Source organism: Ranitomeya variabilis, chromosome 1, assembly GCF_051348905.1.
Source record: "Ranitomeya variabilis isolate aRanVar5 chromosome 1, aRanVar5.hap1, whole genome shotgun sequence".
Lineage (NCBI taxonomy): Eukaryota > Metazoa > Chordata > Amphibia > Anura > Dendrobatidae > Ranitomeya > Ranitomeya variabilis.
This window is the reverse complement of record NC_135232.1, coordinates 51,676,095-51,701,720: the sequence shown is the minus strand read 5'-3', so window position 1 is coordinate 51,701,720 and position 25,626 is coordinate 51,676,095. Positions and strand designations below refer to the sequence as shown.

The 25,626-nt window shown below is 41.0% G+C and overlaps 1 protein-coding gene across 1 annotated transcript in view; it reads left to right on the top strand.

Annotated features, from left to right (window-relative positions):
* Positions 1-25,626, top strand: part of LOXHD1 (lipoxygenase homology PLAT domains 1) — a 261,656-nt gene that overhangs the window by 76,951 nt on the left and 159,079 nt on the right. Inside the window, exons 8-9 of the mRNA XM_077283599.1 lie at positions 19,465-19,579; positions 25,243-25,323. Of these exons, the coding sequence (XP_077139714.1) occupies positions 19,465-19,579; positions 25,243-25,323 (196 nt within the window). The remainder of the gene's footprint in view (positions 1-19,464; positions 19,580-25,242; positions 25,324-25,626) is intronic.

The following is a 25,626-nucleotide window of genomic DNA, read 5'->3' as shown; positions in this document are numbered from 1 at the left end:
TAGGGTTATGGCTAGAGTTGGGATTAGGGTTAGGGGTGTGTTGGGGTTAGTGTTGGAGTTAGATTTGAGGGGTTGCCACTGTTTAGGCACATCAGGGGTCTCCAAACGCAACATGGCGCCACCATTGATTCCAGCCAATCTTGCGTTCAAAAAGTCAAATGGTGCTCCCTCCCTTCCGAGTCCTGACATGCGCCCAAACAGTGGTTTACCCCCACTTATGGGGTACCAGCATACTCAGGACAAACTGGGCAACAACTATTGGGGTCCAATTTCTCCTGTTACCCTTGCGAAAATAAAAAATTGCTTGCTAAAACATAATTTTTGAGGAAAGAAAAATGATTTTTTATTTTCATGGCGATGCGTTATAAACTTCTGTGAAGCACTTGGGGGTTCAAAGTGCTCACTACACATCTGGATAAGTTCCTTGGGGGTCTAGTTTCCAAAATGGGATCACTAGTGGGGGGTTTCTACTGTTTAGGCAGATCAGGGGCTCTGCAAATGCAACGTGACGCCCGCAGACCATTCCATCAAAGTCTGCATTTCTAAACGTCACTACTTCCCTTCCGAGCTCTGACGTGTGCCCAAACAGTGGTTTACCCCCACATATGGGGTATCAGCGTACTCAGGACAAAAAGGGCAACAAATATAGGGGTCCACTTCTCCTGTTTCCCTTGTGAAAATAAAAAATTACTTACTAAAACATAATTTTTGAGGAAAGAAAAATTATTTTTTATTTTCACAGCTCTGCATTGTAAACTTCTGTGAAGCACTTGGGGGTTCAAAGTGCTCACCACATGTCTAGATAAGTTCCATGGGGGGTCTAGTTTCCAAAATGGGGTAACTTGTGGGGGGTTTCTACTGTTTAGGCACATCAGGGGCTCTGCAAACGCAACGTGACGCCCGCAGACCATTCCATCAAAGTCTGCATTTCAAAACGTCACTACTTCCCTTCTGAGCCCCGACGTGTGCCCAAACAGTGGTTTACCCCCACATGTGGGGTACCAGCATACTCAGGACAAACTGGGCAGCAACTATTGGGGTCTAATTTCTCCTGTTACCCTTGTGAAAATAAAAAATTGCTTGCTGAAACATAATTTTTGAGGAAAGAAAAATTATTTTTTATTTTCACGGCTCTGCGTTATAAACTTCTGTGAAGCACTTGGGGGTTTAAAGTGGTCACCGCACATCTAGATTAGTTCCATGGGAGGTCTAGTTTCCAAAATGGGGTCACATGTGAGGGAGCTCCAATGTTTAGGCACACAGGGGCTCTCCAAACACGACATGGTGTCCGCTAACGATTGGAGCTATTTTTTCATTCAAAAAGTCAAATGGCACTCCTTCCCTTCCAAGCCCTGCCGTGTGCCCAAACAGTGGTTTACCCCCACATGTGAGGTATCAGTGTACTCAGGAGAAATTGCCCAATAAATTTTAGGATCCATTTTATCCTGTTGCCCATGTGGAAATGAACAAATTGAGGCTAAAAGAATTTTTTTGTGAAAAAAAAGTACTTTTTCATTTTTACGGATCAATTTGTGAAGCACCTGGGGGTTCAAAGTGCTCACTATGCATCTAGATAAGTTCCTTGAGGGGTCTAGTTTCGAAAATGGGGTCACATGTGAGGGAGCTCCAATCTTTAGGTACACAGGGGCTCTCCAAACGCGACATGGTGTCCGCTAACGATTGGAGCTAATTTTTCATTCAAAAGTCAAATGGCGCTCCTTCCCTTCCGAGCCTTGCCGTGTGCACAAACAGTTGTTTGTGACCACATATGAGGTATCAGTGTACTCAGGAGAAATTGCCCAACACATTTTAGGATCCATTTTATCCTGTTGCCCATGTGAAAATGAAAAAATAAAGGCTAAAATAAATTTTTTGTGAAAAAAAGTACTTTTTAATTTTTACGGATCAATTTGTGAAGCACTTGGGGTTCAAAGTGCTCACTATGCATCTAGATAAGCTCCTTGGGGGGTCTAGTTTCCAAAATGGGGTCACTTGTGGGGGAGCTCCAATGTTTAGGCACACAGGGGCTCTCCAAACGCGACATGGTGTCCGCTAAAGATTGGAGCCAATTTTTCACTGAAAAAGTCAAATGGTGCTCCTTCCCTTCTGAGCCCTGTCGTGCACCCAAACAGTGGTTCCCCCCCCATATGGGGTATCGGCGTACTCAGGACATATTGTACAATAACTTTTGGGTTCCAGTTTCTCTTTTTACCCTTGGGAAAATAAAAAAATAGTTGCTGAAAGATCATTTTTGTGACTAAAAAGTTAAATGTTCATTTTTTCCTTCCATGTTGCTTCTGATGCTGTGAAGCACCTGAAGGGTTAATAAACTTTTTGAATGTGGTTTTGAGCACCTTGAGGGGTGCAGTTTTTAGAATGGTGTCACTTTTGGGTATTTTCAGCCATATAGACCCTTCAAACTGACTTCAAATGTGAGGTGGTCCCTAAAAAAAATGGTTTTGTAAATTTCGTTGTAAAAATGAGAAATCGCTGGTCAAATTTTAACCCTTATAACTTCCTAGGGAAAAAAAATTTTGTTTCCAAAATTGTGCTGATGTAAAGTAGACATGTGGGTAATGTTATTTATTAACTATTTTGTGTCATATAATTCTCTGGTTTAACAGAATAAAAATTCAAAATTTGAAAATTGCGAAATTTTCAAATTTTTCACTAAATTTCCATTTTTTTTCACAAATAATTGCAAAATTTATCGACCTAAATTTACCACTAACATGAAGCCCAGTATGTCACGAAAAAACACTCTCAGAACCGCTAGGATCTGTTGAAGCGTTTCTGAGTTATTACCTCATAAAGGGACACTGGTCAGAATTGCAAAAAACGGCCAGGTGATTAAGGTCAAAATAGGCTGGGTCATGAAGGGGTTAATGGGTGGAACATAAGACCAAAATTTTAGCACGTGGTAGGTGGTGAGGTCCTGTTACAGACCTGGTATAAGGGCACAGGGGGCACCGAGTTACACCTTTACTTTCAATCTGAGCTGATTGCTATAAAAATGTCTATTACTGTCTGATAATCTAGAACGTTTTACAATTCGGTATCTGTCATCCCACTAATGGCAAAGCTTAACTTTATTCCTTAGGAATAAATAGTTATTTATTATAGCTTTAGAAAATTCCTAAATTCAATTCAGTCATTTGACCCCCTCCTTTTATATTAACCCCCTAACTACACCAATTACTAGCAGTATACCCTAGTTATCATTATTAGCTCCCCTGTATTCACACACTTCTTTTTTTTTTATTTTTTTCAATCCACTCTTTAGATTTATGCATGGTTTTTCACACTGGCTCATGTTGCCCCTAATTTCTGGCAGTTTATGAAATATGATGCAAATTTTCTCAAGTTTTTGTTTCTGCTTTGGTTAGCGGGAGCTAATCTTTACATCCCTAGAATACATTTGAGCAAAAAATGTTGACACTTTTTAAAACTTTGTAAAATATTCCTACTTTGCCCAACAGAAAGGTGACATGCAGTAAAAAATAGGCACAAAAGCATCTTAAATCTGCCAGGAATAAAATATCAAAAAGGGATGACAATCTGTCAAAAAATGTATGAAAACACAATGATAAATTCTCTCCCACCACGCCCCTCCGAGACTGAATTATCTAGACCAGAGGGGTGGGGAACCTTTTTTCTGTTAAGGGTCATTTGGATATTTATAACATCAGTCGGGGGCCCATACAAAATTATCAACTTAAAATTTATGTCAATCAATTAATTAACTCGCCACTAATGTGATGTCTGGATCTGCTTCTCTGTGGTGTGGCTGTAATGTTAGGGTACTGTCACACTATACGATTTACCAACGATCACGACCAGCGATACGACCTGGCCGTGATCGTTGGTAAGTGGTTGTGTGGTCGCTGGGGAGCTGTCACACAGACAGCTCTCCAGCGACCAACGATGCCGAAGTCCCCGGGTAACCAGGGTAAACATCGGGTTACTAAGCGCAGGGCCGCGCTTAGTAACCCGATGTTTACCGTGGTTACCAGCGTAAAAGTTAAAAAAAAACAAACAGTACATACTTACATTCCGGTGTCTGTCCCCCGGCGTTCTGCTTCTCTCCACTGTGTCTGCGCCAGCCGGAAAGCGAGCACAACGGTGACGTCACCGTTGTGCTCGCTTTCCGGCCAGCCGGCGCTCACAGTGCAGAGAAGCAGAACGCCGGGGGACAGACACCGGAATGTAAGTATGTACTGTTTTTTTTTTTTTACTTTTACGCTGGTAACCACGGTAAACATCAGGTTACTAAGCGCGGCCCTGCGCTTAGTAACCCGATGTTTACCCTGGTTACAAGCGAACGCATCGCTGGATCGCTGTCACACACAACGATCCAGCGATGACAGCGGGAGATCCAGCGACGAAAGAAAGTTCCAAACGATCTGCTACGACGTACGATTCTCAGCAGGGTCCCTGATCGCTGCTGCGTGTCAGACACAGCGATATCGTATGGATATCGCTGGAACGTCATGGATCGTACCGTCGTAGCGACAAAAGTGCCACTGTGTGACAGTACCCTTAGGTGGCATGAATGATGCTGCTACTCGCAACTGATTTTCCAGGTTTGCGTCACTCTGGAGTGCAGGTGACTCTTTCTGATAAATTTTGGAAAGAACTCTCAGCAGTATGTTGTTAAAAACACAGATCTGTATTACACTGCAAGTCTCCTCACAGTGGGAAATCCATCAGTGCTCACTTTGCATTTAGATAACTCAAGCAGTTGGAGATCTGCAGTATATACATCACATAGGAAACTCTGAAGCTGCTTTATACATCACGTAGGAGACACTGAAACTGCTGCATACATCACATAGGAGACGCTGGGGCATCTATACATCACAAGGGGGGTATATATATATATATTACAGGAGACGCCGGGGCTTAAATGAAGCACAGGAAATGCTGGGGCATCTATATATTCTCTATGTCACAAGAGAGACTGGGGCATCTATACAGCACAGGAGAGACTGGGGTATCTATACAGCAAAGGAGTCACTGGGGTATCTATACAGCACAGGAGACACTGGAACATCTATACAGTACATCACAGTCGGTAGGACTGGAGCACAGAGCGCTCTGACTCTGCCCGCAAAGTACGTCATGATGGTGGCACCGACCGGCATCAGGATGCGATTCTTCATTGCATGCGTGCTGATAATCTAAAGAGCAAGTAAAGGGCCCACGGCCGGCAAAATGCAGCTGCAGGCCAAAGCACTGGGCCCCCCAGAATTCTGATCAGGGGCTGCAGTAAATGACATTGTGGGCCGTAAAAGGTCCACAAGCCCGAGGTTCCCCACCCATAATCTGGACCATGAAATACATACTTTAGTGCTGCATTTTGGTGTCACCGACACTAAATAATCACTTTGCACAAGTATATAATGAGACTAAGGAAAGAAGATGATTTGCCATATATACAAACACTATAGGGCCTGAGGCATTGGTGGGACTGGTCTTCTACAGCCATAGTATTCAATATAGGCTATGGATGGGTTACCTCAAATCTTATATTATCATTTCTTCTATGGTTCTCCTTTTTGTTTTTCGCACTTTTCTCCCCATCAATCGTTTGGTGGTAGCTGGAACGACCTGCGAATATTGAGGTAAAACTGAGACATCTCTTATCTGTAAAGCGATCCTGACACTATGAATAATGAAGAGGAAACTCAGTGCAGTAAGATAAGCTAGCCCAGAGGATCTCTTTTTTCACGTTGCTTTCTCTGACGGTCACATGACATATGAAGCAGTAAGTAATTTTTCATGAGGTTACTCCCGGCAGGACACAGTATCAGGGACAGGTAGATCTTTCTCTCGTAGCAGTAGAGACAAGATCAGAGTTTAACCATGTGCCCTTCTTAGGTCTTTTTAATTAGGGGCCTGGATTCGATTGGCCAGTTGTCATATCACTAACTATATCGTTACTTGATTCAGCCAAAGGGGGTGAAAGTCAAGGCTGAAAAAAAGGGTAAATTTCCATAAATAAGTGATGGCTCCGAAAAAGAATAAAACACGGAGCCAAGATGAAATACAAGAGGTTGATGAAGACGGGGACTTGGAGGAGAGGTCAGCTAACTTGAAGAGCAAGAAGAAAAAGAAGTCATCGAGTACTACAGTTAGTCACAGTAAGCAGAAAGGAGAAGTACCGCTAAGACAGAGCCGATTTGAAGAAGAAAAGACAGCAAAAGAAGTTGAAAAAAACAAGCGCAAGTCAACGAAGAAGGGTAAAGACCAAGTCAAGGTATCTAAACCAAAAGAAGAAGAAGAAGAAGGTCCGAATTATGAAGAGGAAGAAGAATTTATCGAAGAAGATGAAGATGACTTTATAGAACATGACTTAAAAACAATTAAGGAAAAAAATAATAATGACATGAAGGAGAAGCGTAAAAAAAAGCGGGACGAGGAGGAGGAGGAGGAGGAAGAAGAAGAAGAAGAGGAGCTTGATGATGAAGACGAGGACGTTGTAGATAAGAAGAAGAAGAAGTCCAAGTCTGGAAAAGATAGTGACGGGAAAAAGAAGAAGAAAAAGAAAAAGGATGAAGACGAGGAAGAGATCTCTGATGAAGATGACGAAGACAGTAGCTTAAAGAAGAAAAAGTCCAAGAAGTCTAGCAAAGGGTCGGACAAGAAGAAAGAGAAGGGTGATAAGTCCAAGAAGCCAAAAAAATTGAGTTACCTTGAGTTGTATGAACAGGAACTTCAAAATTACCACTCGGAGTCTTCCCATGAAGATGAGGATGACTACAACAAAAAGAAAGGTTAGTGATATACGTGTGAATACTTCACCAGAAGGTTTTTGATCAGTAAGTCATCTTCTAGTAGCATAAGTCTAGCACCATCGACTGTTATTATGTCTTTGGATGATCATATTTATGATAAACTCCTACAAATTTCTACAGGTAGGTGAGGGCAAGGCATGGAATTTAATTTAATACTTCTATCATATATCACCAGCAGCGCTATAGCACTGACCTTTACACCTTCTCTCACCCATTATTGCTTTTAGCCGAGAGTGGTGTTTGTGGCTGAGAACTATGGGTTTCTGTAAAATTAGAGGACCTTATTGCTTTTATAGGGAGTCATATTATAGCCAGAAGGTACTTTATGAAGTTCACGAGATCATTGCAACCTGAAAACTTCTTGAATAAGTGCCTTAATAAGACAGTCTAATATAATATTAATAACAATAATAATAAAATAGATCCCCCCATTGTTATATTGGTTTTCTGTTCACTATCTCCAAAAAAGGGCCACGAACCTAAAGTGGACCTATATCTACAAAGGCTGCTACTGTGACCATACCAGCAACAGTCCGCTGGATTCCCCCCCATGGACCTCAATATTTTGATAAGTTAGTAAAAGGGCATTCATAGAAACTATAAGTTTCTCGCCTATGCTGGTCTCCAGGATAATTGTGGTAACGTACACTGATACATTGTAACGGAACCATGAGCTGTGGAAGTTTTCTGTAGGCCATAAATAATATAGGGCTGCATGTGTTATTACAATACTGTCATGCAATATTCCAACAATAGCTCTAAAACAAGGACCTTAGTGACATGTACAAACAAAATTACCATTAAGTACCTAAATACCGACATAGAGTGCCCAAATAATAATGTCCTGTACTGCCCAAATAATACCATCTTAAAGTGTACAATTAATAGTGTCAAACACTGCCCAAATAATTGTATTGTACCGTATAGTAATAATAATGCCCTAGAACAGCTAAATAATAACCCCTGAAAATGTTAAATTAAAAGTGCCATATAGTGCCCAAATAATAGTATGATACCATATACTAATAATAGTATCCTACATCACCTAAATAATAACACTGCAAAATATACAATTAATAGTGCCATAAAGTATCCAAATAGTGGTATGCTGTGTCCTAATAATAACGCCCTATAATATAATATTCTTCCCATATATATCCATCGTAAACAATATTTAGTGTTTTTATGCTTTTCCAAGTTGTGATTCCTGTTATCGTCCTGCTTATAACTTTCCTGGGTGGTAAAATTATAGCCTGTAAGTTATTGAGCCTCTGTGAAATATAGGTCACATCTGTATTAGTGCATTTAGCACACAGTGTTATACTGTAATCCAATCACGGTAGAAATGCATTAGGTGAACGTAAATGTAATGTACATGTAATATGTTAAATAAATGTCCAGATACTTGAAGAGTCCACAAATAATGGTACAATTTATTGTGCTATTATTTTGGTATTACAGTGCTCGGTTATTTAGATACGGTTTTACATTAATAATGGTGACATACATTGCCCAAATGAAAGTGCAATATCATATCTAAATAACAGTGCCCTGTAATACCAAAATAATAACACAATGAACAGTACCACTAATAGTGCCATACAGTGTCCAAATAATTGTGCAATATCATATCGAAATAGCCATGCTCTGTAATAACAAAATGAACTGTGCTATTGCTGTACCACTAATTGTGCCACACAGTGTCTAAATAATACTGTAATACAGTATCTAAATAACAATACCATGCAATACCGAACTAATAACACAATGAACTGTACCACTAATAGTGCCATGTAGTGTCCAAATAATAGTGCAATATTGGATCTAAACAGTACCCTGTAATATCAAAACACAATAAATTGTACCATTAATGGTGCATTAGGTGCCTAAATAATAATCTAATACTGTATCTAAATAACAGTGCCCTGTACTACCAAAGCGATAACGTAATGAACTGTACCATTACTGTACCATTTATATTGCTATACAGTGTCCAAATAATACTGTATTAGAGAACCCAAGTAAGGCTACGTTCACATTTGCGTTGTGCGCCGCAGCGTCGGCGCCGCAACGCACAACGCAAACAAAACCACAGCAAAACGCATGCACAACGCTGCGTTTTGCGCCGCATGCGTCCTTTTTTTCATTGATTTTGGACGCAGCAAAAATACAACTTGCTGCGTCATCTGCGCCCGGACGCGTGCGCCGCAGTGACGCATGCGGCGCAAAACGCAAGTGCGCCGCATGTCCATGCGCCCCCATGTTAAATATAGGCCGACACTGCGGCGCTGACCGCAAATGTGAACTTTGCCTAACAATGCCCTGTAACATGAAAATAACACAATGAATAGTACCATTAATGGTGCAATAAGTGCCTTAATAATAGTGTAATACCGTATCTAATAACAGTGCCCTGTAACACCAAAATGAATTGTACAATTAATAGTGCCATACAGTGGCCAAATTAGAGATGTAGTTTGGTAGCTAAACATCAGTACCCTTTAGCATAAAAATAATAACACACGAAATGTACCATTAATACCGCCATATAGTGGTCAAACAATATTGTATTACCGTATCTAGATAAAAGTGCCTTGCAATACCAAAATAATAATGCCATGTGCAATTAATAGTGACGTACAGTGCCGGAATATTATTGGGGATGTTAACCCTTAGTATTACCTAGACCATTCTCGCTATGATTGGCACAGTCCCTACTGCGTGCCAAGTGATCAAACTGGAACAAGTGTGGAAAGTTCTGCACCAGTTAAACGTCCCCCGCTGTGGCCGCGGATTTTGCCCCTCTGAATCTTTGCATGGTGGAGATTGGGTGGCGGAGGTCCGCTAATGGAGGGAGCCGGTGGTGATTCCCCAATATGTCTTTCCTACAGTCTCTGCCTGTGTAGAGGACACAGGCTTATCTCTTCTTTCAGAGGATACCTTGCTGCTGGTGTGATTGTTCTGTGCCCTGCACCGTGTATAGCCGGCACCAATACCTTACCTGGCGCACGCTAATCTCTTGTATTGAGGCAGTGCCAAGAAAAACTCCGCTTTCACTATCAACAGAAATTAAAAAAAAAATGATGAAGAATTATTCTGTATGACGTCCTCTCTGGAGGACCCAGCTCTCCTATTTATTACATGTCGGTTAACTTTTTAAATGACCACTATGTGATTTTACATTTACCCTACTGACCACTGTCGGGGCAGGTGAAACCATAGGCGGCTTCGCTCTGATCGCTGCTGGTTACAGAAGCTGTACTCGCTACCTATTTAATTCAAAAGTGGCTAGCTTTTGCTCTTAGTTTATTCCTGCTGCTCCCCTGAGTAATCTGTATTTTTATTGTAAATCCGCCATGTAGTTCTAGACAGGTAGGACCTTATATTAATGATTCCGAATATGCACATTTTTATGGTCTTTACTAATAGGATGTGGCTCACAGGGTATTAATGCAGAGCAGCGAGGGACATGCCCCCAAAGAACCCTGTCAGCAACGCCCCCTTGGGGCGGATTTACATAGATCCATAGTTACAAAGGTTGAAAAAAGACCTAGATTCATCAAGTTCAACCTTTGTTCCCCGGTTATTCCTTCTCTATCATGTAAGGGGAGTGGAAGAAGACGCTGAGTCTTACTTTTATAGTAATGTATATGAACGTTGTAATGTTATTACTTTTTTTTGTATAAATGTTCATTTTATCCTTATGACTGGTTTGTGTCTCGGGTTTTCCTGGATGTTCTACCTCAAGGCCGTCCTCGGGGATTGGGGAGGTCTGCCCATTGGGGAACCCTTGTAAGGCATATAGTTACAGCAGTTTGGGTTAGATATGATTAACAATTTGGGATTAGCCCACATATGGGGAGAGGTTAGATCTGCAAAAAAAGACAAACACTTCCTATTTGAGGGTCGAGAGAGAATAGTGTTCATAAACATTACTATATAAGTTAAGTCGTCTTGACTCGGTGTCTTCTTCTACCCCCCTAACAATCGCTTGATTATTGATAACCCACAATGCCATTTGTTGTGAGAAAATGATCCATCTCTTCTATAAAAGCTGTTATAGCGTCTGCCATTACTACTTTTTGTGCTCTGGTATTTCACAGCCCGACTTCTCTAACTGTAAAGAACCCTTTCCTAATGTTGATATTGCTTTCTTGTCTGCTTTATAATTATTTTTTATTACAAAGGTTCTCCCTGTTAAAACAATAAATGGACAAACATATTGGGGTCCCTCCATATTCCCCTACAGGAGCCCTCCTTGTAATTTATAGAGAGTCCCTCAAAGTAAGAAATGCTCTTTGTATGTTCTCTCTGCTCAGCTTAATAGATGAGGATCGTGAAATGGAAACCTGGAGCTCCGTAATAAGTTAATATTTTGACAGTGTGATTGGGTTCAGTATTAAATAGCCCCCACCTGTCTGTAATAGCAGTGATCTGATATAGCGGTGGTTTATGTAGCGCTGCGCGGGGCGGCAGCCGCAGGTGAGGCACTCACCTCCTTTTAGCTCCCGACATTCTACATGGAACTGAGGGTTCGGGCTTGGAGTTTGTACTCATGCTGTGAGTGGTTTATTCCTGTGCAGGCCGTCTGTAGCCGGTGGTGTGGGCTGGCCGGGACCATAAGATCCACATTTCAATAAAGGAGACCGCCGTTACTGAACGGTAACTCGGTAAGGGTTGTATAAAAGGAATAGCTGTTGGTTACTCCAGAGGTAGTGAGGCACACCGGTTTGTCCCTACTGTCCTTCCCTGTAGGTTGCTTCAGGGCTAGTGAGGCACAATGTTTTGTTCCTACTGTCCTTCCTTGTAAGGCACACTGTTTGTAGACTGGGGTCCAATATCCATGACCCCTTGCCAGCCTGAAAATAGTAGCCCCAGTTGTCTGCTTCAGCAAGGCTGGATGTCAAAAATTGGGGGGAAGCCCATGCCGTTTTTTTTAAATTATTTATTTAAATAATTAAAAAAATTGGAGCGGGAATCTCTCTATTCTTGATACCCAGCTTTGCTGAAGCTGACAGCTGAGGGTTGCAGCTTTCAGTTTTGGCTGACTGGTTATAAAAAAATTACAGGGGAACCCTCACCATTTTTTTTAAATTATTTATTTACAGCGCAGGTGCCGGCTGATGAATACTCCCATCAGCTGCTCCTGCTCTCACTGTTACTAGCGGCAGCAGGCGTTGGCTGATCGGAGCAGTAGTCCTGTCAGTCTTCACCAATGACCGGAGGTAAACTTTATACCTCCGATTACAGCTGCGGGCTCACACATTTGACAGTGTGAGACCGGCGGCTGTCTGACCGACAGTGATGATTTTACTGCCGATCAGAAGTGGTGTTTGCCGTGCTGTCATATACGTGACAGCGCTACAAAAACACGGTGCTTGGCGGGGCAGAACCAGAACAGTAACAATGACTTCCTGGTGAAGTCCGTGTTCGGTGTCCGTGCCTGAACAGTACATGTTTGGTACAGACACTGAACTTTACTGTTCGGCTTCGCCCATCTCTAATCATGATATATACAAAGACATGACATAGTACACATTAAACAATACACATGATGCAATTGGTGTCTTCATGGGTAGAAATGCTGCAAGAATTGGTGTAGGAAGGAGGGGTTTGGGTTCCTGCAGAACTGGGCCGACTTCTCAGTTGGCTACAGGCTCTACGCTAGGGACGGGCTGCACCTCAATGGGGAAGGTGCAGCTGTGCTGGGGGAGAAAATGGTTAGAAGGTTGGAGGAGTGTTTAAACTAGGGATTGGGGGGGAGGGTATTCATTTTATAGGAGGGGAAGATAGTGCAGATAGAGACCTGGGCACAAATAAGGAAGTTGGGGGTGGTGGTGGCATGGGGGGTGGGGTTAGAACAGTTAGTAATTTAAGAAAGAATAGAGGTACAGAGAGTAACATCAAGTGCATGTATACTAATGCCAGAAGCCTCGCCAACAAAATGGATGAATTAGAACTAATGTTGTTGGAGCATAATTATGACATGGTGGGGATATCTGAGACGTGGCTGGATGAGAGCCATGACTGGGCTGTTAACTTGCAGGGCTATAGCCTGTTCAGAAATGACCGTACAGATAAGCGAGGGGGTGGGGGTGTGTCTGTATGTAAAATCCACCTTAAAACCCATCCTGCGTGATAATATAGGTGAATCTAATGAAAATGTAGAGTCCCTGTGGGTGGAGATAAGGGGAGGGGGAAAAAATAATAAATTACTGATAGGGGTTTGTTATAAATCTCCAAAACTAATGGAAGCAATGGAGAATATCCTCGTAAAGCAAATAGATGAAGCTGCGACTCAAGGAGAAGTCATTATTATGGGGGACTTCAACTACCCTGAAATAGATTGGGGAACAGAAACCTGCAGTTCCAGCAAAGGTAATCGGTTTTTGACAACTATGAGAGACAATTACCTTTCACAACTGGTTCAGGACCCAACAAGGAGGGGGGCACTGCTAGACCTAATATTAACCAACAGGCCAGACCGCATATCAAATATAAGGGTTGGGGGTCACTTGGGGAATAGTGATCACAAAATAATAAGTTTTCATGTAACCTTTAATAAGATGGGTAGTAGGGGGGTGACAAGGACACTAAACTTCAGGAGGGCAAATTTCCAACGGATGAGAGAGGATCTTGGTGCAATTAACTGGGACGATATCCTGAGACACAAAAATACACAAAGAAAATGGGAGACATTTATTAGCATCCTGGATAGGACCTGTGCACAGTATATACCGTATGGGAATAAACATACTAGAAATAGGAGGAAACCAATATGGCTAAATAGAGCTGTAAGGGGCGCAATAAGGGACAAAAAGAAAGCATTTAGAGAATTAAAGGAAGTAGGTAGTGAGGAGGCATTAAATAAATACAGAAAATTAAATACATTCTGTAAAAAGCAAATCAAGGCAGCAAAGATTGAGACAGAGAGACTCATTGCTAGAGAGAGCAAAAATAACCCCAAAATATTCTTTAACTATATAAATAGTAAGAAACTAAAAAATGACAGTGTTGGCCCCCTTAAAAATAGTCTGGGTGAAATGGTGGATGAGGATGAGGAAAAAGCCAATATGCTAAATGACTTTTTTTCATCAGTATTTACAAAAGAAAATCCCATGGCAGACAAAATGACTAGTGATAAAAATTCCCCATTAAATGTCACCTGCTTAACCCAGCAGGAAGTACAGCGGCGTCTAAAAATAACTAAAATTGACAAATCTCCGGGCCCGGATGGGATACACCCCCGAGTACTGCAGGAACTACCGTATTTTCCGGCGTATAAGACGACTGGGCGTATAAGACGACCCCCCAACTTTACCAGTTAAAATATAAAATCTTCTTAAAAGTCGGGGGTCTTCTTATACACCCTATGTCGTCTTATAGGGCCGGTGAATATGTGCCTTTTGGGGGGGGGAGGGAGTGATCCTGATGACGAGGGGGCGTCTCACAGGAAAGTGAGTATCCCCCATTACCTTATCGTAGCGGTGCAGCGTGGGGGTCTCAGTGCTGGGAGTGGCGGCGGCGGCTGCTGTGTTCTGGTGCGGCGGCTGCTGTGCTCTGGTGCGGCGGCTCCTCTTCTGTGTGGGGCCTCTGTGCTGTGCGGTGGCGGTGGCGGCGGCATATCTTTATCCAGTTGGGGCTCCTCCGGCATCTCCTTAGCCCTGGAGGCCCCGCCGCAACTCCATGAGTGCAATGCAGCGGCCATTTTCCCGGAGGCAGCTCAATAGGTGCGATGCGGTGGCCTCCGGGAAAATGGCCGCTGCTCAGATTCAGATCTCGTCCCGAAATCTCGGGACACGAGATCTGAATCTGAGCAGCGGCCATTTTCCCGGAGGCCACCACATTGCACCGATGGAGTTGCGGCGGGGCCTCCAGGGCTAAGGAGATGCCGGAGGAGCCCCAACTGGATAAAGATACGCCGCTGCCGCCGCCACCTCACAGCACAGAGGCCCCACACAGAAGAGGAGCCGCCGCACCAGAACACAGCAGCCGCCGCCGCTCCCAGCACTGACACCCCCACGCTGCACCGCTAGGATAAGGTAATGGGGATTACTCACTTTCCTGTGAGACGCCCCCTCGTCATCAGGATCACTCCCCCTCCCCACCCACCATATACACCGGCGTACAAGTCGATTCCCGGCGTATAAGACGACCCCCGACTTTTAAGAAGATTTTCGGGGGTTAAAAAGTCGTCTTATACGCCGGAAAATACGGTAAGTACAGTCATTGATAGACCATTATTTTTAATCTTTAAAGACTCCATAATAACAGGGTCTGTACCACAGGACTGGCGTATAGCAAATGTGGTGCCAATATTCAAAAAAGGGGCAAAAACTGAACTCGGTAATTATAGGCCAGTAAGTTTAACCTCTACTGTGGGTAAAATCCTGGAGGGCATTCTAAGGGATGCTATGCTGGAGTATCTGAAGAGGAATAACCTCATGACCCAGTATCAGCACGGGTTTACTAGGGACCGTTCATGTCAGACTAATTTGATCAGCTTCTATGAAGAGGTAAGTTCAGGACTGGACCAAGGGAACCCAGTGGACGTAGTATATATGGACTTTTCCAAAGCTTTTGATACGGTGCCACACAAAAGGTTGTTACATAAAATGAGAGTAATGGGGATAGGGGAAAATATGTGTAAGTGGGTTGAGAGCTGGCTCAGGGATAGGAAACAAAGGGTGGTTATTAATGGAGCACACTCGGACTGGGTCACGGTTAGCAGTGGGGTACCACAGGGGTCAGTATTGGGCCCTCTTCTTTTTAACATATTTATTAATGACCTTGTAGGGGGCATTCAGAGTAGAATTTCAATATTTGCAGATGACACTAAACTCTGCAGGGTAATCAATACAGGGGAGGACAATTTTATATTACAGGATGATTTATGTAAACTAGAAGCTTGGGCTGATAAATGGCAAATGAGCTTTAATGGGGATAAATGTAAGGTCATGCACTTGGGTAGAAGTAATAAGATGTATAACTATGTGCTTAATTCTAAAACTCTGGGCAAAACCGTCAATGAAAAAGACCTGGGTGTATGGGTGGATGACAAACTCATATTCAGTGGCCAGTGTCAGGCAGCTGCTACAAAGGCAAATAAAATAATGGGATGTATTAAAAGAGGCATAGATGCTCATGAGGAGAACATAATTTTACCTCTATACAAGTCACTAGTTCGACCACACTTAGAATACTGTGCACAGTTCTGGTCTCCGGTGTATAAGAAAGACATAGCTGAACTGGAGCGGGTGCAGAGAAGAGCGACCAAGGTTATTAGAGGACTGAGGGGTCTGCAATACCAAGATAGGTTATTACACTTGGGGCTATTTAGTTTGGAAAAACGAAGACTAAGGGGTGATCTTATGTTAATGTATAAATATATGAGGGGACAGTACAAAGACCTTTCTGATGCTCTTTTTAATCATAGACCTGAGACAGGGACAAGGGGGCATCCTCTACGTCTGGAGGAAAGAAGGTTTAAGCATAATAACAGACGCGGATTCTTTACTGTAAGAGCAGTGAGACTATGGAACTCTCTGCCGTATGATGTTGTAATGAGTGATTCATTAATTAAATTTAAGAGGGGACTGGATACCTTTCTGGAAAAGTATAATGTTACAGGGTATATATATTAGATTCCTTGATAAGGCGTTGATCCAGGGAACTAGTCTGATTGCCGTATGTGGAGTCGGGAAGGAATTTTTTTCCCCATGGTGGAGTTACTCTTTGCCACATGGGGTTTTTTTGCCTTCCCCTGGATCAACATGTTAGGGCATGTTAGGTTAGGCTATGGGTTGAACTAGATGGACTTACAGTCTTCCTTCAACCTTAATAACTATGTAACTATGTAACTATGTAACACAGTACCACACCCTTACAATGACACGGAGGAGTCCTCTCTTTTACCCCATTATTCCTTCCTGACTCAATGATGGAGTGCCATTTGGTTGTCAGCTGGGGGGCCTAACGAATGACCCTTGTCTGCCTTCATTATAGTCACTACTTGTATACTGCACTGCACTACAGAAGTACTGCAGTGTAATGTACCTGCTATAGCAAACAAAAATGTAAAAAATGTGTATTTTTTTGCAAAGTATAAAAAAAAAAAAAATACAAAACTTTATATCACTCCTCTTTTCCATTTTGTAAATCATAAAAAAATCAACATATTTGGTATCACCACATTTGTTAAAATCTAAACTAGAAAACTGTATAACATTATTTATTACACGCGGGGGAAAGAGATAAAAAAAAAATCAAAGAATTAGTTAATTAAAAAAAAGTTTGATACTATTTTTTTTAAATCTTTTTTTCTTCCTCTTAAAGAGGGCCCGTCACCAGGACAAAAGTGGCCAGTTTTTGGTCTTATTTTATCATACTTTTTTTTTTCAACATCCACCTTACGGGTCCAGAGAACGTGGCCTTTATATTTAGTATTTGGTGTCTTTAATGAAGGGGCATTGCTCACAGGGTAGAAATACAAAGCAGCCCCTAGAGAATTCTGTGAGCCATACCTCCTTGGCAAAGACCATAACAATTAGCATAATGAGTGCGCTAAAGACAAAATATCTCATTGACCATATGGCAAATTAAAAAAAAAACAACAGATCCTCTTTAATTGCAGAAGGATTGGTAGCAAGTCTATGTCCTGAGACCCCCACCAATGGCTCAAAACCCCCCAGTGATCTGGGCATTTCAGGAGAAAAGAAGTCACAATCCCTGGCTGAGTGCACACACAGAGCGAAGTACGGATTCAACAGAAAGCATGGGATTTTAGATCACGACCTGGACCCCCCAATTTGCTTGCAATTGAGAAAACAAAAAAAAACAAATATAAAAAATTGTATCAAAGGTTTATCTACTCTTTAATATTTTTCTTTGGCTCATTTTGACCTCTTCACTTTAAAAATTGGAATGAAAGGTGAAAAGGTGAAAAAAAAATTGTACCTACCCCAAAATGGAACCAATAAAAATGAAAGTGAGGTTAATAATATAACTTCCATTACAAAATCTTCAACTTTACTCAAATTAGTTGATGCAAAAATGAGTACACCCCACATCAAAAACTGCTACGTTTAGTATTTTGTATGACCTCCATTATTTTTAAGGACGGCACCAAGTCTTCCAGGCCTGGAATAAACAAGTTGGTGACATATTGCAACATCTATCGTTTTCCATTTTTCAAGAACGAGCTTTTTTTTTAGAGCCTGGATGCTGGATGGAGATTGATACTCCACTTATCTCTTCAGAATTCCCCATAGGTGTTCGGTTGAGTTCAGATCAGGAGACACTTGGCCACTGAGTCACTTTCACCCTGTTGATTTGTTTTTTTTTGATCATTGTCATGTTGGAAATGTGCACGTCGTCCACGGGCATAAAGTCATTGTAGCATCTTCTCGTTCACAGTACATCTGTGAATTCATGATACCATCTATGAAATGTAGCTCCCCAACACCAACAGCCCTCATGTAACCCCACATAAAGACACTGCTATCACCATGTGTCACTGTAGGTGCCATGCATTTAGAAAGATGAATTTAGAAAAATGTATGCCTACAGTAAAACATGGTGGTGTCTGTTTGGAAAACATAGATGTTGTAATATTTCACCAGCTTGTTCATTCCATACCTAGAAGACATGGTGATGTCCATGGATGTGATACAAAATACTAGATGTTGTATATTTTGTTATGTGGTTTTCTCATTTTTGCATCAACTAATTTGAGTAATACTGAAGATTTTGTAATGAAATTTATATTATTAACCTTACTTTTATGTTATGGGTTAAAAAAGGTTCTATAACACTCAGTCTTGTCAAAATTGTGTGCATATATATTTATTTTATGTATTTTTATGCTGTGTCTCCCCTGAAAGGTTAAATTAAAAACAGCTTGGGTGATGTATGCTTGGATAATGGAAATCTTATCTTTCTGCGTACATGTATTGTTCCTTTTTTCCAAATCCAGATTGTAAAAATTAAAAGGGTTGTCTAACTTTGCTTTGGGGACATTTTTATTTAATGAAAGGGAAAGTCTAACCATGGGCGGTAGGAATTAGAGGCAGATATGCAGTGTTTTCAGGGATAAAGCTCACTAGTCCAATGTGGTCCCCGATTGGCTTTTCCCCGCCCTGCTCCAGTTGATTGACAGGTCTCTCCTTTGTGTTTTGATGGGGAGAGATCTGTCAGTCAAAGGGATCAGGGTGGGAAAAAAGCCAGCTAGGCTTTGATTCATGCTGGGCAGCATAAATATAATGACAAGCTACCGTTAAATGCATGCATTTTGGGCAAAAAAAAATCATTTTTGCCATTGGGTCTGATTGCAAATTTTGCACCATTTGACTTTTACAAGCTTCTTCACATTCAACTTTAATGTAGTCTGTGGTCATAAACCAGCTAAGAGGAGCTCAGAAGAAGACAGATAAAAGAGATACAAACTAAAACTGCTAAATATGTAATTAAACCACTTATTTAGGTTAAAAAAAATTGTCAAAGGTGGACAACTGCTTAAAATACATCAATCACGAGGCAGCATAAGATTCCCCAAAATTTCAATGCCCCAAGCACTATATTCAGCATTTCATAAAATGGTGGATTTTACAGCAATATTGATGAATCACATCCGTCATGAAGCCATGTTTATTGTGCCTTTTTTTTGTAGTTTATGAAGTGGTCACAATCACCGGAGATGTACGGGGGGCAGGAACGGACGCCAATGTCTTTGTCACTCTGTTTGGAGAGTTCGGGATTACTCCAAAGATCCATCTCACCAGCAAGTATGTGCTAATGAGAACTGTGTCAAGTTTGAGAATTAATTAAACATGGCAATATACCAGGGAATAGCAACAAAGTCATCGGAAAGTGATTTTATTTTTCCTTTATATTTTTAGGGTTTTTTTTATATTTTTTTTTTTTTCATTTTTTATTTGGAAAGGTCCATACATGTAAATACTGACACCTAAGGGCAAAACTGCCTACTATCCAAAAGCATAGCGTATCGCTTTACAGCCTACAGTAAAAGTGATCAGCGGAATGCTATTACTTTATCTTACCACTAGGTGGATCTTCAGGTGGCGTAAAAGGGTGTGAAAGGGTCATATTGGGATGGTTGAGGTCCAAAAAATGTATTTTGGTCTGCATGGCAGCCATCTGATATCATGAAGAAATTAGATTGGGGAAGGGGTAATTTATGAGGACTGCCTTCAGGAAATAAATCATTATACATTATTCAATTGAAATATAAAATGAAAATATGTCCTTGAAGAAAGAGTCTTGTAAGGCAGATTATCCCATAAATAATATGTATCACCTAACCACAGGATATATGATAACAGTAGGACTCCTAGATGGTCTGATCTCAAGAATGAAAGGACTAGTGGTACTGAGCATGTGCGACTACTGCTCATACGCAGTGAGCTGATCTGCGGCTGCACATGCTCAGTACCACTTTGCTCACACAAGGAATTTTAGGACCCTGTTCTTATGATTGGTGGGGGAATCGTAACACTCAGAACTCCAGCGACCATAATGTTTCTCCTGTGGATAGGTGATATGTCTACTTTATAGGACAACCCGTTTTAAAAGAGCTTTGTTGTTGATTTTGTATTGGACACTATGAGATTTTATTTAGGGTTTTAGACCTGAAATCTGTCCTACTAGATGAACACTAAAAATTGGAAAATTGGAAACTTTATTAGATTTATTAAAGGTACTTATAATTTATTTGTTTTATTTAGCCACTGTTAATTTTTCACACTACAACCAATGATAATTTTTACTTGCAGCACCCTATGTGACCACAGGGTGTGCTGTGTAGAGGAAACACTCCTAAGCAGGAGACAGAACAAACAGTACCTTCTTACTTTATAGCACCATCTAGTGTCTGAAATGTTTACTACAGCAATTCAAATTTTTTTTTTATGCTTCTTCACCCTTAATTTGTGATGTAATTTGTGTAAGCTGCTTTGTTAAAGTTTGTATAATGATGTTTTATCCTTGTTACAGCACTGACAAGAGGTAACCGCACTGTCCTGAGTGTTAGGAGCAGTCAGGCGACCCTTACACTCTGTACAGAAACTGAAGTGGGACTGGTAAAGAAAATATATGGGATTTCTAAAGCTGATTTTTTTTTTGCCATTTACTTTGAATTAGAGTTTAGGCTCTAATCATTATCTGGAGGAGGCCTTGCTTGGGTGAGCCGGCACAATAAGCCCCTTGCTCATTGCCTTGCATGAGAATAAGGCAGCGATTAGTCATGTCGAGGATTAACAGGCTGGACGCTTACCCAGGAACTGATAACGTCTTTTTTTTTTTTTTTCATTAAAACCCTTTTAAATTATCTGTTTTTAGAACGTTTTCAGGCCAGTAAAGTGCCACTCCGGAGCAGTTTAATCCTTGAAATGCGCCTTAAATGTTTCACATTAGGAGTAAATGAAAGCGAGAATATTTTAGTGAGTCTTTCCGTTCAGACAACCTCTTAAAATGCAGCTTTCATATCCAGATTTGTAGGATATAGCCCTCCAAAAGAAATATCCAGTGAAGAAAACTGTCGTTTTTTAATTTTTAATTTTAGAGATCAACAGTACACGTGAAAATAGGAAACGTTATAAAATATCATATTGGAGAAATCTGCAGCTTTCTCCTGTAACACCTGTAAAATTTGTCTCCAGTGTCTCCAGACTTTTCCATTACAGAGATAGGAGATGACAGTTGGTGCCCATGAAGTTCTATGGAGGAGGGAGGAGCTAGTGGAACACACAGACATTCTGCTGCAAGTTCTCCTGAAATGACATTTTGCATAACATCTTTTCAAAACATATTAGTAAAAAATATATTTATGTTTGTAACCTCTAGGTGGTGCTATTGAATAAAATTGAGAAAATCAAAGGCTTCTTAAAGGGATCTCTGAAAAACCCTTTACAGAATTCTTAACTCCGCATCCATGGCAAAAAAAAAAAAAGAAAAGAAAAAAGAAAATCCATGTATTTTCAAAGTACTCATTGACTTATATATATGAGCATGCTGATAATCATTTTTTCTTTTTGCACAGGAATATATTGAGACTACCATGTACTGTACCCCATAAAAGGACTGGAATTACATCAGTGTCCTAATACTTAGAGGGGTTCTCCACTTTAATTTAATGTTAGGAATATCTGATTGACACCATGGGCTGGGATCAGGTACTACCATGGCTCGATTCTAGCCAAGCTGCTTGGAACCATTACAGCCACAATTTATGTCACAGTGCCCCTATAATAGTGTGTCACAGTGCCCATATAATAGTGGGTGTCATGGTGTCCCTATAATAATGTGTCACAGTGCCCATATAATAGTGTGTCATAGTGCCCCTAAGCTGTCCTCCTTTCTCGGTGTCACCCGCAGTCCCGGAGCCTCTTGTTCTCTCCTGTACCAGTCTGTGCGGTCAGAGGTACCTGAATACTTGGGAGTATTTTGACCTTTCGGTGGCCGAGCGACGAGGGCACTATATCACCCCCCCATGCTCTTCTTATCTCATTAATCAGCTTTCCTAATTAGATTTAGGTGGAGAATCTTCTCCCCCGAGAACAAGCCGAGTCCTCAGCGCCCGGCTGCCAGGAGGAGTTTGCCCATTTCCCTGGTAGTTAAATACATGACAATTCCCACTGTAGCGTTACTGTGTATTACCGGTGATGTGGAGATTGTCTGCAGCGGTCCATCCTCCACGTCACTACTTGGAGGAGCAGCTGCAGAGCAAATGTCCAGGGCTTCATTAAAAAAAAAAAAATGTATATAAAATGATCATGTATTAAAAAAAAAAAAAACCCATTGCATTTCATAATTTTGCCATATTAGTAAAATACAGAACTTTGTATACATTATAGATTAATTTTAGCGACATAAAATACATTTTGTGGATTAAAATGATCATTTCTATCATACTCTACAATCCGGTACATAAGTCAGTATTGATGGAGGTGGTGATCCTCGAAATGTCCCTATGACAACACTGAACTACCAGTACACATGTCGTGCACACTAATGGGCTTTTAATAATTTTTTTTAATGATTCTCCTTATTCTCAGATGAACCATTAAAATAAATTCTTGTTGGTTTTATGAATATTTCTGTTCTTATGGCAAAATTATTGAGGCAAATGATTTTTTTTTAAATTGTTTTTCCTAAGATAAAATTGATTTCTGAAAATGTATCTGTGGTTGACCTGATCAGAGTATTGAGTACTGCGGGAATTTTTTTTTACATTTATTTTTCATTTACATGAACCTTGTGTTATTAGTGTCATTAACCCCAATTTATCAATCAATGGTACGCATTTACATATTATGGAAATTACATCTGTATAGCAGAGGAGGCATTAAATCATAAACAAAAATGATAATTAAAAGGCGTTTTCTGCACTTTTTATTTTATATGATTAATAATCTCATCATCCTGGAATAGTCGGCACCGCTGATTGCTGCCCCCTATCTTGCTGTGATTTGGCACAGGGTGCCCTCTGCTGGTAGGCATAACTAATTACACACACACACATTATATATATATATATCAGAACATAAGGACAGAACCAATGAAATCTCAACTTATTCCCTCCCTTAGCTCTCAGTCAGATATTACGACCAGATGTTACTAAAAGACACTGATGTTATTTAGTTTGCCCTGTTTTAAAGGCTCAGACATTGATTTATAGTGTCGCTATGTCTAATAGGGGGCATTAGGGAGATTTCTTCTCTTTCCTAATTTGAATACACAATCGGTCTCTTAAGGGTTATTCCAGTCTTCCAACATGGAGAGTTCTTGTAAAATCAAGCACTTTTGCAATTTACTGCTTATTAAAATTTGCAGCCGTTTTTGAGATATTAACACTTTTTTGTTTACAGTTTATCGCCTTGGACACCGACCACCGCTGCTCTCTAGTTTTTAAGCAATGCCCTGAAACTGGCTGGGATTAGAAGGTAAAAGCGCGCTACGGTGATCCCAGTTACCTTAGAAACAGCACTTACAAGCTCAATAGTGAAGAATTTGTGAGCACTGTGCTTGTTCTGCTGTCTAGCAGCGGTGGTCGGTCTCCAAGGCAACAAACTGTAAACAACAGAAAAGTGTTATTATCTTAAAAAACGGCTGAAACTTTCAACAAGCAGTAAATTGCTTGTATTTCCAAGATCTATCCAACAATACCCATTTATGATGATGGAGAAAAAAACCGTTTAAGGAAGGCGAGTGCTCCCCAATGCTACTCTGGCAACTTGTAACAGTGAGTACTCCTTTATCTCCCATGCCGCCATCCCATTCAATATAAGGATTCAAAAAAAAAAAAAAAATACCTGCAGTACTTCTATACAAACCCATGGGGAAAATGTATGAAAATTGGGTGCAGAGTCCAAAGTGCTGTGGTCGGTAGCAGTCCGAATGATATGTCCATGTGGCTGCTGTAAAGTAATTAATGGCAGCATAGGTTAGATATCATAAATATAAAATGGAATAAAAAAAATAAAATCCAGAAAATAATATGTTTCACTATCTGGTTTTACTGAGCATATCTGTGTAGCATCCTTCTGAGACAATGCTCCAAATCCCCTGCATAGACAGTTTAAGAATAAAATTCTGGCAGCCTGCAACCACCACTAGAGGGCGCTCACTGCATACGGTTAGCTTTGAGCTTTATCTATGCAATGTATGTAGTAGCTCCCCCTAGTGGTGGCTTCAGGCAGTAAAAATGTTACAGCATTATTCCCAGATTGAAAAGTTAGCTAGTTAGTCCCATAGATGAGGTTGACCATGCGCACCTCCCATGTCAGATCCCCAGCGATCAGTAACTTATCCTCTATCTTTTTGATTCTGGGAATACCTATTTTTATTTAAAGGGGCTTTCTGTTACTTTTAGATTAAGAACTCCTCCTTTGTCTTAGGGGGGCAACACCTGACACCCCCTTTAGTCAGGGAGGATGACTAGATGTAAACAGTATAAGAACCTCTGTACACAATTTAGTGGCCATTCCCAGGTACTGAAGACCAGTTCCTACTAAAAATGGACAATCCCTTTAAGCCATTGTTTTTTGTAGCACGTTGGCCAACAAGTAGAATCAGTAGAGTCACAGTATATTTTCGGCATGTGTTACTCTGCACCGGATTTTACCTGCTTCCACCATGTATGTACAGTAATAACCCTCTCCTGCTCTCACCCGCTTTTTACAGGTGTTTCGTGCCCAAGAAACACATTTGGAAGCAATGTATAACTTGCCGATCACTGCGGCCTCCATGACAATAATGACATTTCTTCCAAAGATCCTGACCCGCACACTTCCCCCCCTCTGCGGTGGCATGCACCTGACTAGTGTGGGCTCTGCACCCGCTAAGTGTTTTCTCATTTGATAGCTGGATTTTGTATTACCGCTGTGCATATTTTCATGGCGCGTACCTGACCGATGTGTGTACGTTATAGGAGCAGGACGGCTTTTGAGAGGACGAAAACGGACGTCTTCAGAGTAAAAACGAATAATGTTGGACCACTCAAAAAAATAAGGTAAAGGCACTTAAAGGGAAATGTGCTGTATTTTATTTGCAGTACCCACCAATAACCTCTAGATGGCGATATACATCCTCATAGCATCCAGAAGTTGGTGGAATAATGCGCTTACATGTAGTGAAAGCCAGTACACGGCTTGATTGGATTTTTTCTTATAGCGATAATGCCTCTCTGTAAAATAAAAATACAAAAGAAAATAAGCAGATACATGTGGTTTAAAAAATAAAAGTGATAAGCGAACATGCTCGGATAAAGTCTTATCTGAGCATGCTCATGTGCTAATCGAGTGTCTTCGGCGTG